Source organism: Myotis brandtii, unplaced genomic scaffold (genome assembly GCF_000412655.1).
Source record: "Myotis brandtii unplaced genomic scaffold, ASM41265v1 scaffold235, whole genome shotgun sequence".
NCBI classification, from domain to species: Eukaryota; Metazoa; Chordata; class Mammalia; order Chiroptera; family Vespertilionidae; genus Myotis; species Myotis brandtii.
The window spans coordinates 589,989-608,519 of record NW_005358857.1 but is presented as its reverse complement, the minus strand read 5'-3'; the positions used below and the strand labels follow the sequence as shown (position 1 = coordinate 608,519).

The window sequence follows — 18,531 nt, the reverse complement described above, 5'->3', positions numbered from 1 at the left end:
CCATCAGCCTTAGGCCCAGAGGGTGACAGTCACCCAGAGATCTGCTTAAAGGCCTGCTCCTCCCCAACTTGTGGAGAGATTGGGTATGTCGGTGTGCTGGTGTTGGCTTGGGAGCTCTGGGTTTTGTGGAAGTTGCAGGGTAGTCTGTGTTTCTGTCTGCAGTTTGAGCTGGGTTCTTGCTCCCTCTGTGTCCACCCTACTCTAAGGGCCCTGGTAGGTAGTGAGTGGGTGGGCAAAGACACCCCAGCAGCTGTCGATGCCTCTTCTTTCCTCTTTGAAGGATCTGATGCCGCTGCCGATGAGGGCTACTTCATCTATTAAACCCAATACACTTGTCGCAGCTGCTAAGCCCCCGTAAGCCGCCGGGCGCCGTGTTTGTGATGGGACTGACAGTGCATGGAGGAGGCTGATTATACACGATTCCATTTCGCGGGCCCAGCAATGTAATTTCACAGGGCGATCAGCGTTTGCATGTAATAGCAGGCTGTGCTGAGGTGTCAGAATATTAAAGGCGCTAATGGCAAAGCTCCCTGTTACACAGGGGGCCACCCGCCGCGCCTACAGCAGGGCTGCGTGGCAGGCCCGTCGCAGATGGCTGGCCACTAAGCTAATGGGGCAGCAGCCAAGGCGGGCAGAGCACGAGAGGGGAGAGCCAGCCGGGAGCAGCTCGGCACCTGCTTCCCTGCGCATGGAAATTACAGCAGCCCAGGGGAAGGGAAGTGTGCATGCCTGCCTGGCACAGGGCTGGGAGGGCGCAGTTTGGTGGACCAGCATCTCTCACCACAACTCCACCTACCCTGGACAGGACTTGGGCTCCTCAGACATCCTTCCACCTGCCCCACCCTCTGGTCAGGAACCCATCAAGTGGGCCTGACGGCTGGCAGAAGTGCAGCTGGAAAAGTGGCACCCAGAGAATTTGGAACCAGCATGAAAAAGGGGCTCAGGCACAGATCTTGGCAAGAGCTCTTAAAAGAGATTCCTGCCCCGCACTGATCAAGGTCAGAAAGCTACTGGGTCCCTTACCCCGACACCACACAGGCTGGCAGAAGAGAAAGAGTGGAAATAGGAAGCAGTGGGGAAAAGGCGGTAGACTATAATTGGGGCCCCTCGATTGATGCCAGTTTGCACAGAGCTGGGAGGCAGCATCTGAAGATATGACTCCTTCTGTCCGTGTTGGCTGCCCCAGCAACACCCAAGCCCTTGCCTATGCACTCGCCAAGCTTGCTCCTGCCATTCTCCTTTGCCCTTGCTATGTCTTCTACCTGGTGCCCTCCAGGAAGCTTTCCTAGCCGCCTCCAATCCCACATGGGCCTATTTGTCTCCATTGTCCCTGTGGACAGCCTCCTGAATCATCCGGCTCTGATGGTACCCTGGGTCCCAGACTTGACTTCCCAGCCAGAATCTGAGACAGAGCCCACACCACCCTGTTCTGAAATGGACTCCCAGGAAGTCTCTGTTAAGAATCCTGGGTGGAGCCCTGGCCGGTTTGGCTCAGTGGATAGAGTGTCGGCCTGTGGACTAAAGGGTCCTGGGTTCGATTCCAGTCAAGGGCACATGCCTGAGTTGCGGGCTCTATCCCCAGTTAGGGGTGTGCAGGAGGCAGCCTATCAATGATTCTCTCTCATCATTGATGTTTCTATCTCTCCCTCTTCCTTCCTCTCTGAAATCAATAAAAATATATTTTAAAAAAAAAGAATCCTGGGTAGATGTAATCTCTTAGGGAGGATGTCAGGAGGGGGTGGGAATGGAAGGAGGGGCACACTTGCATGGGTATGCACGCTCCGTAGTGCATATATCTGGGGGGAGGGCAGGGACTTTAGAAATGTGTGCTGAGGGTGGTGGGCATGGGTACAAGTGCATAGGGCAGCAGGTGTAAGTATTCAGACCTCATATTGGTGGGCGCACAGGTTGCTATAGGACCCTGTATTCGCTGTGTGGTTCTCTGTGTCCACTGGCTGTGCCTGAAAGGTGCCTGAGGTGGCAGGGGTAGCTTGAGGTACTGTCCATCTTACTGTGCCTAGAGGGTTCCATGAGACTGGTGGTCATGCGTGAAGTTTCAGTTCTGCAGGAGTATGTGGCAGTGCCTGGAGGAGACATGCCAGGATTCTCAGCAGGGCAGCAGAGGGAGAGCCCAGGCTGAAGAAGAGCAGTTTTAATTAACCATTTTTAATATCATTTTGGACTTTGGCTGGTATGTGAAGGCCCCGCTGGAAGCAGCATTTGTAAAAATTAAATCCCTCTTATTAGGAGCTTGCCAGACCCATGTGCACGCACTGCCCCTCCCCCGCCTGGGCCCCCCTGAGGAAGTGCTGGATGAGGCCATGTCACAGCAGCAATTGGTTATCACACTTATCTGGGAATATGAAACTGTGCGGCATGACACCCGCGGCCACGGTGGAGACGCCAATTCATCTCGCCCTGGCTCTGACAAGCTAGACTGCCCTTCCTGAAAGGCATCCGTCAGGCGGGACCGGCGCTGCCGCCTTGCTTGGTGCCCCTGCTTCTTGCCGTGGGTTCTGGCTTGCCCTGGTCCAGCCTGGTCCTCCTGGGCTCGCTGCTCTCCACCCCCCTTCTGCATGTCCCAGTCGGGGGAAGTTCTTGGGGAGTCATTATTATAATAATAATCTAATCATACTGACACGCATTGGGGCAAGCGTCTAATGTTATCTGAAGTGGTCTTCTCGCTTAGCTGCGATAAGACTCAGGATGACGTGCAGATAACGTTGAGCTGCCCTGTCCCTGAGCCGAGAGCAGAGCAGAGGGGCCTCAGCAGCCCTGCCGCCCGCCCGCCGCTTTAAGCCGGGAAGCGGCAGCACCTGCTAATGCAAGTGTTTAATATTTGATGGGCTGGGATAAAGCAGGATCACCTTCGAATTGAATTGAGTGTCAGCCGAGAATCTATTACTGAAATTCGGGTGTGATTTGACAGCAAAGTAGACGATGTTATTCTTCACTAGTTACTGCAATCTTCTCCCCGACATCACTTAAATATTTTTTTCTTTGCTTGAGTAAACACACATTATCCTTCTTTTTTTCCCTTCCTTCCCTTTTTCCTTTTTAGAAAGAGAAAAAAAACTATCCAGCTTGCCTTCTCCGGGCTGATAGAGTAGATTGTTATTTCTTTATTTGTCCTATTAAATGGAATTTCTGATCGTTTAATCCGGCCTTTGTAAGTGATTTTAAAGTACTTGAAAGCCAGCCCGCCACTGCTCTCTGGCCCACTGCACTCCAGCCCTGGCCCTGACCATGCATAGCAGCTTCTTCAGCTCTGCACCACCCACTGGCTGCTTTCCCTCCCCGCCTGCGTTCCCAGCTCCAGCTCCGCCCTGGCTCAAAGCCAGCGACCTCTCCCCTGTCCTTGAGTCTCACACTCAGCCCCCAATTTGTGGTTGCAGCTGTGACTTGGGAAAGGGTAGGAGGGCTGGCTGGGAAGTTGGGCTGTGGCTAGTACCTCTGTGGTCAAGGATAATGGCTTTGGAGGGTGCTAAGGGTGAAGTACACTGACTCCTAGCCTTTCAGTTCTCCGGGGGGCCGAGGCTTGGTTCCTGCAGCTGGGAACGAAGGATACTAGCCCTCTGCCCAGCTCCTCAGGGCTGGCACGGACTTTGTGTCCAGCTTCCTGCCTTTGTTTCTGAACCTATGCTGGGTGCTCTCCCTTATGAAGGAGTCTGTGGTGGGCTGGGGACCTCTTGGGCATAGTGATGGGCAGGGTCACTTCAGTGCCTGTCTGACCATGGCTACGGTCACTTTAGTATCATCAGCGGACTCACCATCTAACTTCTGGGGACTCACCCAAGCTTCATTCCCATTGACCACTGTCCCACATGCTTCCTGCCACTGGGAGAAGGCAGCCTGATGTTTGGGAACTTCTAAAGTGAGTGGAAGGATAATGTTTGAAGTGTCAGCTAGCTATGCAAGCTCACTGGTAGGGGCCCAGGACTTTGCCAGCAGGCTGAGCAGGAATTAAATTCCCAATGGGCCACTTAATGGTGTTCTAACCCTTGTATGTCTCTTCTTTCTGGGTCTCAGTTTCCTCACCTGTGACATCAGGTCATCATGCCTGTAAGGGCTGTAAGAGCAGGTGCCATCCCTGTCCTGCCATGTACCTTACTCCTCCTTCCCCATGGAATTTGGCCGCTGTCAGGTGACAGGAGTAGGGGATGGAGGGGAGCAATGAAGTGCTGGGGGTCTGAGCAGATCGATGCCCCCAGCACTTCCTTCCCCAACCCCAGGAAAACAATTAAGTACAGATCGATGGGTGGCCGCTTTGAATATGCATAAGTGAGCACTTGACCTTCAGCAGAGATCTGCTTCCCCTAACACACACACACACACACACACACACACACACACCCTTCATGTGCTCCCCTCACTGCTGCTTGAGTCACCAGGTGACTTTACCCCTCCCCAGTTGAACACTCACATGGCACTCAGCCTTCTACAGCCTCGCCTGTCTCTGGGTCAAAAGCAACAACCACAGGCAGGTGGGGCCCCCCTCACTTTGGTTTTCCTATCTGTGAAGTGTGAATACGTTAGTCTCCAAGTCTTCCGGACCACAGTCTCTGCAACCAGTAATGCTATGGGAGGGGGCCCAGCAGAGTGCTGAGGACTCTGGAGAGGAGGGAATTTAAGGTGAAGGGGGTCCCGTGATGAGAGGCGGGGTCCTGACAAGGAGGGACTTAGTAAATAGGAGCTCTCTAGAGGAGTTGTGAGGGGGCGCCCAGTGAGGGCGGAAGGGGTTTTTGGTGGCAAGGGGACCCCGTGAGGGGACGATCGTGAAGTGGTATGATGAAATAAGTCCTTGGGGGAAAGATTTGATGGGGGGAGTGATGGGTTGGTTCAGGGTCAGGGCCTCTGTTAACCATTCTTGCCTCCTGTCTTCCAGGCTTACAGCTTCGCCATGGGCTGCTGGCCCAAGAACGGACTTCTAGACATGAACAAGGGCCTCAGCCTGCAGCACATAGGCCGGCCCCACAGCGGCATTGGTCAGTCCTTCCACATGTCCCCCTGGCAGCCTGGTCAGTCTCCTGTCCACATGCCCCAGTCCCCTGGCTCACAGAGGGGTTCTGTGGCTTTTTTGAGCTCTAACAAGGTGCTCTCCGTAGCTGGGGAGAGCGGGGAAAGGGGGGGGTATGAAAGGAGAATGAAACCAGACCATTGGAAAGGGTCTCTCAAAACAATATTTAGGAGGAGACTGGGGTCTGGGCTTTGGGTGGGTCACAGGTGGCCTTGGATTCAAACCAAGCTACCCCTGCCTCTGGCTGAATCTCTGGTGGGAGATGTCCTCAGAGGGGTGGGCACATGTCAGCTCACCCACCCACCGTGGAGCTGGAGGAGGCTGTTTAATATTGTTTCAAGTCTGTGGCCACTAAACTGGGCGATCAATGGGAGTTAAGGAGATGAATTATTTAAACCTCACCAGCTTTTAATTAGTCGGGGTCCTTCTGACCGATGGCTCCGTCCACAGGGTATTGACTCCCCCGCAGGAGCAGCAGCCTCCATTGAACGGTGCCTGGGTTGGGAGGGGCCACTTGGGGTACCAGGTGGGGGTGCACCCTCAGGGGGATTACTGCTTGGAAGGAGCTGAAATGGCCATGGTTCTAGGCATTGGAGGCTCTGCTAGCCTCTGATCTCTCAGTATGGATACATGTCTGTCTGTGAGTGACTGTGTGTGTGTGTGTGTGTGTGTGTGTGTGTGTGCGCGCGCGCGCGCACACGCGCGCGCATGTACATTTGGCAACTTCAGCTGCATGTCTCCGTGTGTCTAAGAGTATATGTGTATCCGTGTATGTCTATATTTGAGGGATGCATGTGTGTAGCAGTATATCTCTATATTTTCCTGAGGGCATGTGTCTGTATATGGGAGCAATCATCAGCTTGTCAGAAAGTATGTCTGTTCATTTCTATGTGTCTTATTTTGTGTGCATGTGCATACATGTGCATGCAAATGGTTTTTAGCAGGCAAGGCTTTGTTCCAAGTGGGGAGGAACAGGGGTATTCTTGGGTGGCACTATGACATTATCATAACCTGTGTACCTTTGGGAAGGTATCAGGGGCTGAAGGAGGGGACTGGCAAGATACACCAAAGGAACCAGTCACTTGCTACAGATGAGCCCCTCATCCTTTCCACAGACATCATTGGTGCCTGGGGGGTGCTGGGCATTCTGAGTAGAAGTTCCTGTCCTCAGGGAGCTCACATCCTGGAGGAGACAGAGATTGAACTGGGCATTTGCTACCCAGGCCACTGAGGGCTGTGTTAGAAACACCTGGGCTGCCCCAAATAAGGTTTTCTCAGTTGCCAAATGGCTTCTCTCCTTCACTTACATCTCACTGACTTCTGGGACGCCCTGTATCATTCTTGTTGGGGGTGGGGGGTGGTCAATGGACCTAAGGATTTGGGGGGTACCCCACAGCAATTGCTCCCAACTGCTGTCCTATGCAATCTAGTGGAGACCCCAAACCTAGCAAGGTGATATGCCTGGGAGGTAAGCAGAAAGTTTCCTAGAGAAGAGGACACTTGAGCCAGCAGATCCTTGAAGGATGAATAGGAGTTTGTTAGGCAGAAAAATGGGGAAAGGATTTTCTTCTTAGAGGGAAGTGTGTGTACAAAGCCTGAGGGCACGAGGAAGCCTGGCATACTGAGATGGCAGGTGAGACATCTAAAATAGTTTCCAGTGACTGCAGTGGGACCTTTGGGTTAGGGAATGGCTAGAAAATCAGTGGGGACGTAGGGGGCCTGGGATGGCAGGTTAAAGGGAGTGGATTTCTCATGAGGTTTTGATGAGACAGGAGGTTTGTGAGAAAACAGCGTGATCAGAGCTCTGATTCAGACACACTGAGGCACTCTGAGCTGCACAAACTAGTTCTTAATGGTGCTCAATAAATCCAATCAGCTGGTGAATGAATGAGTAGATGAGTCAATGAAAGAGTGATGGGAAAGGGAGAGACCAGAGAACGAGGACCAGTGAGAGAACTTGCATTGGCCCAGGGGAGGAGGAACTGCCTGTAATTGAGTTTGGCCAGTGGCAGGGACCAGCCGGACTGGGTTAACTCACCCTGTACAGGGAGCTGGGTGCCCTGCTTCCCTGTATCTATCCAGGGTATATTTTTGAGAGGAAGGGCTTCCTTGTTTCCACTGTTTGCTGCCTCCTGGGACTCAGTGGTGCCCTTCTTCTCTCTTCACTCATATCAATTCTGGGTTAGGACCCTGAAGTGTTCCTTTCTTCTTTATAAGAGAAGGTTTTTCCATCTGGGTGGGCCCCAGGGGACAGCCCAAGGCTGTGAGTGACAACAGAGTAGGGCTTTGGAGCCAGTTGTTCTAGTTTTACCGTCCAGAGCCCTGTGACCTTGGACAAGGGATGGTGCTACTGCCTCTCGTGGCTGTTGGGAAGGTTCAGTGAAGTCAGCTGTGTGAAGGGCTTGTGCAGTGCCTGGCACACAGTGGGTACTCAAGGACACTGGGGATTCCTGGTATTTGGTGTTTGTATTTTTGAATGAAGGGGGCTGCCCTGCCAGCTCCTGGTTGGCTCTGAGGTGTGGGTGAGGGTTCTTGGAAGGGAGGGAAGATGCAGGGCATTAATTGGGCTGGGAGAGGCGGGGAGGGGAGGCATGGGTTTTGAGCAGTGAGGTTAATGGCCCTCGCGCCAAAGAGACAGCTTTAATGAGCTTCAGCTGGCGGTGCCCCGAGTTACTGTGCGTGCTAAAAGGGTCGTGCTGTAAGAGTTTGATGTGGACTATTTCCCAGCCCTGGGGTCAGGGGTCAGCTCCTGTCACTGGCCACTCAGGCTGGTCCTCAGTGACATGGTGCTAATTAACTCTGTGAGGAGCTGCCAGCCTGGAGTGGGGAGTGGTATGTATATTGGGGGTGGGGGTGAGGCAGCATTGGTTATGCTGGGCAAGGGTTCTGCAGATCCCATAGCTTAGCCATCTCCAGGATCTGCTTGGTTCTCCCAAATTACCAATGACCCTAAGCCCACTGATGATCCTGAGCCTCTTTCTTAGGTATGTGTGGCAGGAGGAGCCTGTGGGGTCTACATTGCAGGGACTCCTGCCAAGCATTGGGTGGTGGGGATGCTGAGAGAGCAAGGGAGCAGGCATACGGGAGGGGTGGACTGATGGGAGGGGCAGCTACAGAAGGGGAGATGGCTGTTAGGATGGATATGGGTGGCTGAGTTTTTTGAGGGGGAGTGTGGGAATGTCTGGGTAGAGGAGTGACCTGGTCAGAGCAGCCTGAGAGTGTGTGCAGGGAAGACTAGTGAGGGGAAACTGCAGAAGGGGAGGTGCAGTAAGGTACATGGGGGTGATGGTTAATTCAGAGCCAGCAGTGGCTGTGGGAATGGAGTCAGGACCAAGTCAGTGAACATTTACTTCGCTCCTACTATGTGATAAGTGCTAGAAATGTGTTGGTAAAGATGACAGACACAGTGCCCAGCCCTCACAGAGCCCACAGGCACCGTCCAGGAGGGGGTAACGGCTTGGCCCTGGGGACTGAGGGAGAGGGGGCCCAGCGATGGAAGCAGTGAAGCTCTGGGAGGACGGGCTGTGGGCTGTCAGTATGGCCTCGCAGTCGGGAGGACACCTCTTGGGGGAGGGGATTGGCCTGGTGAGCCTGGTGAGCAGAGAGCTGCTGGAGCGGCTTGTGGGTGAGGAGGGACTGCATGTGTGTGGAACTGGCTGTTTCGTGGGCTCTGTCCACTTCCTTGGCTTGGACCAAAGATCCTCGGCAGGCAGCCTCCACAGGGACTGCTCAGTGCTGTGCTGCTTTCCTTCCAGCCCAGGGTCAGCAAGACACGCACATTATTTGGGGGCATTTGTGTTAACGAATTTAATTTTCACACCAGTATTATGAAGGCAGACATCATCATTCCCATTGTATAAGGCAGGAAACTGAGGCTTAACTAGTAAAGTTACTTGTCTGAGGTCACTCAGCCAATTGACTTGAGGAGTCAGGATTCAAACCCAGGACCGTATAAATGCAAAGCCTATGTTCTTATCACTGTGCCGAACTGGGAGTACCTTTTGGTGTCAGGCTTTGTGCTACCAACAGAGACAAGAAGGAAGAAAATAAGCTCACTTCCCTCATTCCCTTCAGTGTCAGTGACACTTACAGGCCGTGACAAAGCTTCAGTAGCAACAACTGAGGAAGAACGGAAAGGAAGCACTGCCACCCCTTCACTCCTGCTGTAGTCGCGCTCAGAGCCAAGGCCCCACAACCACTGGCTTCTGACCTCTTTCTGACCCCGACAGTCCTTACTCTGTGAGTTCGGTTTGCCCTCTACCTCTTGGCTCAGGAAAACCTGTCCATCTTCCAGGGGCCACCTCCTCTGGGAATCCTGCCTGGCTTTCCCAGTGAGGGTGTACAGAATACACCTTTCGTCCCTGATCATAATTTGTTTGCTAATGATCAGTCCCCACACACTTGACCTCTCTAAGGGCAAGACCCAGGCCTCCTTTGCTTCTTTCTTTTGGGAAGTCTGCAAAGGAAGTGTTAGTAAATCTCACCAGTTGTTGGGACGTGGAGGCCCATAGACTGCTGGTTTCGGCTGTCTGGGAGAATAACTGGAACCTTCCCTGATGTCCAGCTGGGTGGTCCTGCCCTGGTTGCTTAACCCCTCTGCTCAGGGACTGAGGAGGGTCCCTCTGAGGCTCCTGGTAAGGCAGGATGGCCAGACAACAAGTGCATTCTCTCAGGAGTTTGTTGCCCAGCACAGTTTGGCAAGAGAGCTGGGCTGGCAAGTGGCAGGATGGGGTCTGGCCCCAGGAGGGCAGTACTGGCCTGTGGTCTCCCCTGAAGGAGTGGGGTGTCTATCAAGAGCCTAGTCAGAGCGCATTAGCTCTGTGACATGGATCTCATTAGTGCCCGTGAGAGGTGTCACTACAGGAGAATCGCCGGCTCGGGGAGACTCTTGTACCAAAAGGAAGAAAGGACAGTGACAGCCTTTTCTCTGCTGCTTCTGCCACCAGCTCCCTGGGCCGCCCGCCCTCCTCCTAGTGGAGGTGTGGGGGTGCTGGCTAATGAGCTCGCCTACAGTACAGCTTTGCCTTCCCCTCCTTGAAGTTCTCCGGGTCCCTCTGAAGACCTCAGGCCTAGGATTAGCACACAGCAAACACCAGCCCCCCTCTTGCCCAGCAGGGAGTTCCTTCTGATCACCCTGCCTCTGCCAGCATAGCCAAGGGAAAGGAGGTGGGGCCCAGACAGCCTCTGTGGCCAGCAGGAGGCGGCTTTCACTTGTGGATGGCTCAGGCCCTCTGCCTCCCTTAACCATGTCCACTTCTCTGCAGTGGGCTCTTCCCAGGTTTGTGATCTCTGCCCCTCCCTTTTCCCTGTGACATCTCCCATCCTGGCAGGGTCTCCATCCCTAAGATAAACCTTCCTCCCAACACAAGGAAGAATTTGGGGACTCTGGCCCAGGGTTCAACAGAATGTGGCTTTTAAATATGATCCAATACAGGACTCTCTGGCTCAGCTAGGATTTCAGAATTAGCAAGAGCCCAGTGTCTGGTTTTCAGATGACCTGATGGTGGTGAAGTATTGATGTGAGGCCCCAGCAGACCTGATAGCCCCTCCCTAGAGGGGACCTCCCCCTGCTTCAGACAGCTGCCTCGTGGGGAGGGCCCAGTGACACTGGAGTGCATGCTTCCCCAGCACTACCCCCACTCCTGTCTGTTCTTTGTGGTGTCTCCCAAAGAAAGTGAGGATGATGGATGGCCATGAGAGGAGAGGACTCTCCAGGCACAGAGCCTCCACTGGCCTGCTTGGATGGTGCTCAGGGAGAGGGGTGTGCACCTCCCTCCCCAAGCTGGCACCCTTGGAGCCCCAGGGACATCAAAGACTTAGTCTTTGCCAGACATCATGCTCTGGTCTTCAGTAGCAACCACAGATGGAAAATGGATAGACGTATGGGTGAGTGGACTGACGGATGGATGGAGGAAAGTTCTGGTATATGTATGTATGTGTTCTGTGTGTGTGCTGCACTGGGAAGTACAATCTTTGTTTCCTTACCTTCCTAGCCCCGGGCCCCAGCCAGGCCTCCCCTTGTCTCTCTCTGTATCTCCTGTCAAACCATCGCAGACGTAAATGACAAAGAAATCAGAAAGACAGATCAATGCCGGCCAAATTAGCACTTGCAGATAGACTGTGCGGGGATGTCAGCGCCCTGACCCCTGGTGATCTTGCTGCCTCCGCTGCTGATATTATGCAAATTGCATCCATCTGGCAGGACCCGCGAGCTTGCTGCTCCTACTCAGAGGAGTAATGGGCTGGGGGTGGGCGGGAGTATTGGCGCAAGAGTCGGTGGAGTGAGTGTGTACGTGTGTGTGCATGTGTGAGCATGTGCTTGAGTGTATGTGAGGGCGTGCGGTGCCCACCAAGCACTGGGTAGTGATGGAGTGATTGACAGGGCAGATAAGGGGCTGCATTGGATTCCTTTGGGCTGGGGGATTAGGAGCAGCCACAGATGGGAGATAACCGGACTTCATTTCAGTTTATTTTCCTCCTTATCCCCTCTCCCCACCTTCACTGCCCGAAAAACACAATCTCGCTAGTTTGCGTTTTCATCAATATTTGCAAGTCATTACCACTGGTTTAAGGTGAGAGACAATGTCAGGGCCCCTCCCCCAATCTTGTACAGGCCTGGTACCCTGGGAATGGATTCCTAGAGCAGCCCAAACAGCTGTGCTCCAGTGGTGTTCATAGCAGCCCTCCTCCCTTGCCCACAGTATGCATGGGGCGATCCATACCTCCTGGACCAGTCCTGCTGACCTACCTCATCCAACCCAATGCCCCCTGACAATCCTTAAGCTGGGCACTGCCCCTCCTACCTGTTGCTGCTGTGTGACATCCTTGCCTCTGAGTTTAGGCTCCAGCTTAGGTTCTTCTGCCCTGGTTTTAGCTGTGCCCCTGGGAGCTGTTCTTCATCTTCTGGGGGACTCCGGACCCTTCCTCACAGTCTTCCAGTCCTTAACGCTACTGACCAGGGCCCAGAGCCCAGCTGGGAAGGGTGGGGCCCGGGGCCGACGGAGAGGGGAATGTCTTTGGTTTGGCCTGAATCCCCATCTGTACCAGTAGCTTCTACGACATTTGCCAGGTGTCAGATGTAGTCAGGAGGACTTTATGTCTGTTGTCTCATTGAATTCCCAAACCCTGTGAGACAGGAGATACCACCAGGTAGGAAACTGAGGCTCAGGAGGTTGACATTCACCCAAGGCTACAGAGCAAGGACGTGGAGGCCAGAATTTAAACACACACCTCTCTAGGGTCAGAGCTCTTAATCGGCAAGCTGTACTTCCTCACTGTCATGCCGCCAACCCCAAGCACACACGCATCGCCACGCCTGGATCCATTTAAAAGAACCTTCCATGTACAGTAGGCAGACAAGTTCCTTCAGCCTGTAGCCTCTGAACACAAACCCTGACCCAGACCAGATCCCCTGCCAGGCTGAACCAGACAGAAGGGAACAGAATTCAAACACCCCCCGCCCTCAGGAGCTGTGTGTCTGAGACAATTGGGCTGTAGCAAGAAGGACACACAGAGGACAGAATGTTCCCGCAGCTGAGCCTGCCCAGGGATGTCACAGCACGCGGCATCCAGGCTCCTGCAGTTCTGGGAGGGGCCGAGCAGCTCAGGCCAGCAGCTGTGGTGGCTGAGGTGTAGCTGTCCCAGAGGCCCCTCCAAAACTGGGTTCCAGCTGTACCCACCCACCAGGCAGGGTGGGAGCGGGGAGTGTTGGGAACATGTCCGGGGACACGTGTGCAAGGGGAGCTTGTTCTAATGAGGAGAACATGGCTGCTAGTTAGGCAAGGGGCGGGCGGGGAGCCTCAGAGCTGATTGAAGGCAGGGGCAGGGGTCAGACAATTAGGCCCAGATCCGGCTGTTTGATGTGAGTTCTGAGGCCTCAAAGCCTCCCTCAGCCCGCTCCCTCCACTCCCTCCGCTCCCTCCTCTTTCCTTTCTTCTTCTGCCCAAAGGCAGGAAGGATGGAAACGCTTACTCTCCCTGTTACTATTATTAAACGCTGTGGCAGGCCAGCCAGGCCCAGGACTCTTGTCCACAGGGGGCCCCCAGAACCCCAAGGTTCCTTGGACCCCAGGGGGCATCTGGCCAGCAGCCAAGGCCAGCCTGAGGGCAGGGACAAGGTGAGATGCAGGGCAGGGTACCCTTCTGCCGCTCTTGCTTCAGAGACACTAGTGAATGGGGCCTCCCAGGGGAGATTGGGGCCTCCCAGGGGAGATTGGGGCCTCCCAGGGGAGATTCGGGCCTGGGGCTGCCAGGGCCACGTCTCAGGCCTGCTTGGAGCATCACCTCCTGCAGCCACCTAGTTCTTCTCTGTTCTGTTCTGTTCTATTTTGGGGTTGGGGGGTGAGGGCATGGTTCATTCATGCTCACACCCCATCACACACGCTGTTGTCTGTAGCAGCCACACCAAAACCTCGTCCCACACGGTAAAGATCCATAGAGCCCCACAGGACTGTCACACTCGTACACCAAAGGGCAGGCGTGACCCCCACCCCCAGCCCAGATGTTATAACCACATATTGAAACAGGGTCCTACTCTAGTCACAGCGACTTGTGCAAGAGCCGTGACTGTCCCTAGGCAGGGCCCTGGGAGCCAAGCCCCTCCCCCAGAGTGGCTGGGAACTGCAATAAGATCTTGTTGTCCCGGGTGGGTGGGGGGTCCTTCCAGTCCCCATCCTAGGAAATAAGCCTTTTGAGCTGGTACTGACCAGAGAGTGGAAGGAAGCCAGATTGGGGGGGCAGCGGGGAGAGGGAGGGTGGGAGCAGAGATAAATGTTAGCTCATTTCTTCCGTAATTAGTTACTCCCTCATCCCCGCGTTGTAATTGTGAACAAGCTGTAATGTTTAATTAGTCTGTAAATGAAACCCCAATTTCATAATGGCCTGGCTGACAGGGCTAAGTGAGCAGGGGAGGAGAGGAGGGGAGGTAACCGGGAGGGCTTGCTGAGGGGGAGGGCGGGCTGGTGGGATCACCTCCTCTTCTCAGCCCCAGCCTGGCCCCATAGGGAGAAGGCTGAGACTCGGTCCAGCACTTGCACTCACCTTTACTAGCCTCTCCAGTGGCCCTTCTTGCCAGAGAAAGGAGAAGGAAGGGAAGGTTCCTGGCGTCCTTATTCCACCCTCCCTGCCTCCCCTCAGTTCTGTGGTTGAGATACCACAATCACAGCCCAGCCTAGATGCTTCTGGTTAGAGAAGCTGACTCTGGGGGCCCAGGCCTGTGACCCCAACAAGAAGGATACTTTCTCCCCAGGTCCAATCTTCCCCCTCCCAAATCACCCTGCTAAGAGGCCTTTGCTTAGCACCTGGTCCTCAGGATCTGGTCCTATACCTAAAGAAGCCAGTGATTGGCACCGGATATGCCCCTCCCCATCCACTCGCAGTGCTAGTGGAATCTATGCAGACACCGAGAGGCCAGGCCTTCTCTCAGGAGGGATCACAGCCGACTGTGATAAACGGGAGCTGCCGCAGGGGGGAGCCCCTGGCCCCACCGCCGCCTCATCGGTCTCTCCCTGTCTCCCCCACAGCATCCTCACTGCCTGCACACACCCCACCCGCCTGCCGCAGCCATAAATCTCAATTTACGAGGGTGGCGCTGGTGGGGGAGGAAGGTAGCGCCGCTAATGACGGCTCCTCAGCCGGATTTTTCATGTTGCACAGTCATAAATTTTTAAGAACAGCATGGGCAGCACGTTAGCGAGTTATCGAGGCTGCCTCTGTGCTAGCTTCCTAGTTCCAAGAGAGCAAGCAGAGTCTGGATAGGGCAGAGGAGGCAAATGGGGCAGGGCTGGGGCCCAGCAGGCAGACTAGTGTGGAGGCAAGGGTAAAGTGGGCCAAGCAGGCAGCTATCGGGAGCCTTGGCACAGGGTGGGAGTGCTGCCAGAGCCGCTGGGAGCCAGGGACAGGCATGGGTGGGATCAGGCGTGCGGGCACACAGACCGTGGTGTTGGGGGCCTCCGATGGATGCCTCCGCTCCAGGACCTGACACCATGATGTACGGGGAGCCTGAAGACATATGGATTTTCAAAGCGGCCACTTTGAATCGAATTACAAATCCTGACCATGTGCACAATGAGGCGCCTGCCCTGGCAGAGCTGCCCTTGATTCTTAAGCCAGGTGCTTTTTAGGATTGTTCTTGGGAGCTAAGGTCCCTGGAGTCACCGAGAGAGATTCCTAGGGAAATGCCCACAGAGCGGGTGGATCTGTGGATATTCTGGAGCCAGGCTGGCCTCTTGCTAGTTAAGGCTCATCACTTCCAGGTGGGGTCCTGCGGACGTCATTCACCTTCTTGGGCCTCTGGTTCTTCTCTTTAAATTGGGGTTCATGATGGCTCCTGCCTCTCCAGGCTTTCTCTGAGGATTTGAAAGCGCTGTAAAACCCTGAGTACAAGTTAGCTCAGTTGTCTACTTAAATCTCTGGGAGAGTTTTGAGGGGCGTGTCTGGGGAAAAGCTCTCTGCTGGGCATTCGCTTTTGTTCAGTCTTTCATTCAGAAGATGTATGTTTACTGAGGTCTTCTGGGTGCCCAGTCCAGTACTGGGTTTTCAGAGGCGAGGGGAGTCGCTTCCTGAGAGGTGGTCTGAGCATGTGTGGCTGCGGTGGGTCAGTTCCCCACCCTGTGCCTGGTCTCCCCTTGGGGGCCATGGCGTGTCCTGTGCTGTCCTGCCATAGCGCACCTAAGCCTCAGAGTGCTGCAAGGCCCACGCAGGCCCCTCACAAGCCCCCAGGCCAAGTGCTCCCCAGAGTTTCCTATCTGCATTTGGGGGTTAATGGTCTTGACCATCTCTTGGGAGCACAAAGTCAAGAAATCAGATGTTGCTCAACTCAGCAGAGGCAGCGTGAGTGTTTGTATCAGGTGTTCAGGGTGATCCACCAGGACAAATGCTGGTTGTTCGGGGAGAAGAGTGTCTCCCCACTGGGCCTTGTTGGTCTAGGGCAGTGCCCTGCCCCTTTTCAAGCCGCGCTCATGTCCCTGTCCCCCAGCACAATGCCCGCCCTCATTTCCTGGAACCTGCCACGGCGTCACTCACGTAAGGTTTCCCACATTCATTTTTCCCTTGGGCGCCCCATTCCCATCCCTTGGCCTAATTAATACCCTCTCGTCCTTCGAGCACATCTCAGATTTTGCTTCCCCAGGCAAGTCTTCCTGCCCCCCAGCGTACTCCCTAGCACCCTGCACTCCTTTTACACACTCTGTCACAGTTATAATTAAGAAATGAGTTGTTTAATGCCTCTCTCCCCCAGTAGATTGTAAGTTCCCTGAGGGCAGGAACTTTCATCTGTTTTGTTCAGCTTGTCTCCCCAAAGCATAACATGGCATCTGACTCATGTAGGCAGATAGTAAGTAAAATGTATTGTTTTGAATTGAGTTAAATTGAGTTGAGATGGCCCTGGCCCACCCCTGTGTGCCAGGGCAAGGGGAGGCGGATTGAGAAGTGCCTGCAGCTGAGGTGGTTCCCATTAGTCCTCATGATTAATTCACAGCCACACTGTGATGGAGTAGGCTTGTCCCCAGTCAGCAGCTCCGCTGGGGCCCACCTGTTAGCGACAAACAAACAAAGGGGATAAATAATGCATTGGGAGCTGAGCCAGGCAAGGCGGCGGTATTGAAATTAATAGGGATTAGCTGAGCAGCTTGAGGATGAAATATTTACCAGGTGAGGCTGGGCTTAGGGAGGGCAGCCCCACTCTGAGTCCCCAGGCGTAGCCAGCCCCGTCTCCAGGGCATCACTGGCTAGGACCAGGAGCCCCAGCTCCATTACTGCTGCCCCCAGTGCCTTGGTTTGCAGGACAGGCTGGTCAGGCTGCTGAGAGCTCAGGTCCCAGCCATCCTCCTGGCACGGCAGGTTTTAGAGAAATCAAGATACTAGGAAGGAATGGAGGTAGGGAAGGGCCTGGAGCCCAGGCACTGTAGAAGCTGGGGACGGGATGATTGATTTTCAGGGCCCAGGCATGTCTAGGCTTCAGGTGGCAAATGTCAGGGCTGGAGTAGGTTCACCTGTGATCTTGTCACCCCGCCCTTCCCTCTTTCTTTTCCTCCATCCTTCCATCCTTCCATTTAATACATATAGACTGGGGCCTCTAACACTAGTGCCCTCATGGGGGTTGTGGTCAAGCTGGGGGTGACCGAGGCCATCACAATGGGGAAACCCATAGAAGGGGTTCCTAACAAATGTGAGGGCCCAGATAAGGCCCCCAGGAAACAATAGCAAGCCCAGGTTCTGAGGGACAGGGGGAGCGCCAGCAGAGAAATGGGGAAGTTCCAGGTAGAAGGAAAAGCTGAGAGTGAGGCAGATGGGAACCCAGAGGGCAACCCAGACAGATCCCTGGACTTTCTAAATGAGTTTGGATACTGTCCTGAGAGCAGTGAGGCACTGTTGGAGGTGGTGGTTTGTTTTTTAATTATTAACTCTTAAACTTTTTACTTTGAACTAATTTTACATTAGCAGAAAAGTTTCTATATATGTTACCCAGCTTTCCCTAGTGTTAACATCCTATATAATCACAGTACAGTTATGAGCACCAGAAAATTAATATTAATGCTATACTCTTAACTAAACTAAAGGCCTTATTGAATTTCACCAGTACTTCCACTAATGTCCTTCACGGATCATTGAAGGGTTTAAGACAGGGAGGGAAATTACCAGATTTGTGGTTTGGAGGGACACCATGGAGGAGATTGGCAGGGGCGCTGCTGCCACCTAGGTGACAGATGGTGGTGCCCTGGACTGGGAGAGTAATAGTGGGAATATAGGTTTAGAAATTATTGGAATTTCATGGTAATTAAAACCTCAGGAGTAGATAATGTTGCCCAGGAAGAGGGTAGAGAGTGAAAAGGGAAGAGGGCCATGGACAGCTCTGAGCAACACCCACATCTTAGGGGTGCTCAGAAGCAAAGGCATGTACAAAGGAGCTGGGGGAAGGTTGGCGAGAGAGGGGTGGTGTCCCTGAGACCAAGAGAAGAACGTTTTGATGTGTAAGTCCATTGGGTCGGATCCATCTAAACCTCAGAAGCTTCCTGTGAAGTCATAAGGATCATTAGAGAAAGCAGTTTGGTAAAGCAGTGGTGAGGGAAGTTGCAGGGTGAAAGAGGAGTGAATGAGACCATGAGTGTTAACAACTCTGAAGTTTGGCTATGAAAGGGAGGGGAGATGGGGTACTAGCCACATGGGAAAGGAGATTAAAGGGGAGTTGTTCTTAAAGATGTAGACGATTTAATATATTAACATGCTAATGTGAAGGAACCCCAGTGCAGAAGAAACAATTGGGGTTACTCATAATGTCCGGCCCCTGAAAAGGCAGTGGGTTGGATACCAGGTGAGGTGGAGGGAGGGACTTTAGAGGTGACATCAGGATGGGTGCTCTCTTGAGAGAACTGCACAGATGCAGGAGTGGCTTCTGTACTTCCTATGAAGGAGACGAGTGTGTGGGTGAGGGGGTCGGGGCTGATGTTGGGAGTAGGGCATTTGAGATTGTAACAGGGAAAGAAAATTTGAAATTGTCTCTAGGAAGAAAGGAGAGAG

At 53.8% G+C, this 18,531-nt stretch overlaps 1 protein-coding gene across 11 annotated transcripts in view; it reads left to right on the top strand.

The window, feature by feature from the left end:
• Positions 1 to 18,531, top strand: part of ERI3 (ERI1 exoribonuclease family member 3) — a 132,823-nt gene that overhangs the window by 103,083 nt on the left and 11,209 nt on the right. For 5 of the 11 annotated variants that reach the window (XM_014540036.1, XM_014540035.1, XM_014540044.1 and 2 more), the window contains one exon: positions 4,886 to 5,018. The exons of 2 other annotated variants lie outside the window; for them this stretch is intronic. In XM_014540036.1, coding sequence (XP_014395522.1) covers positions 4,886 to 5,018 — 133 coding nt within the window. The remainder of the gene's footprint in view (positions 1 to 4,885; positions 5,019 to 18,531) is intronic. 4 more of the 11 variants (XM_014540043.1, XM_014540041.1, XM_005866630.2 and 1 more) reach the window with 1 other exon arrangement.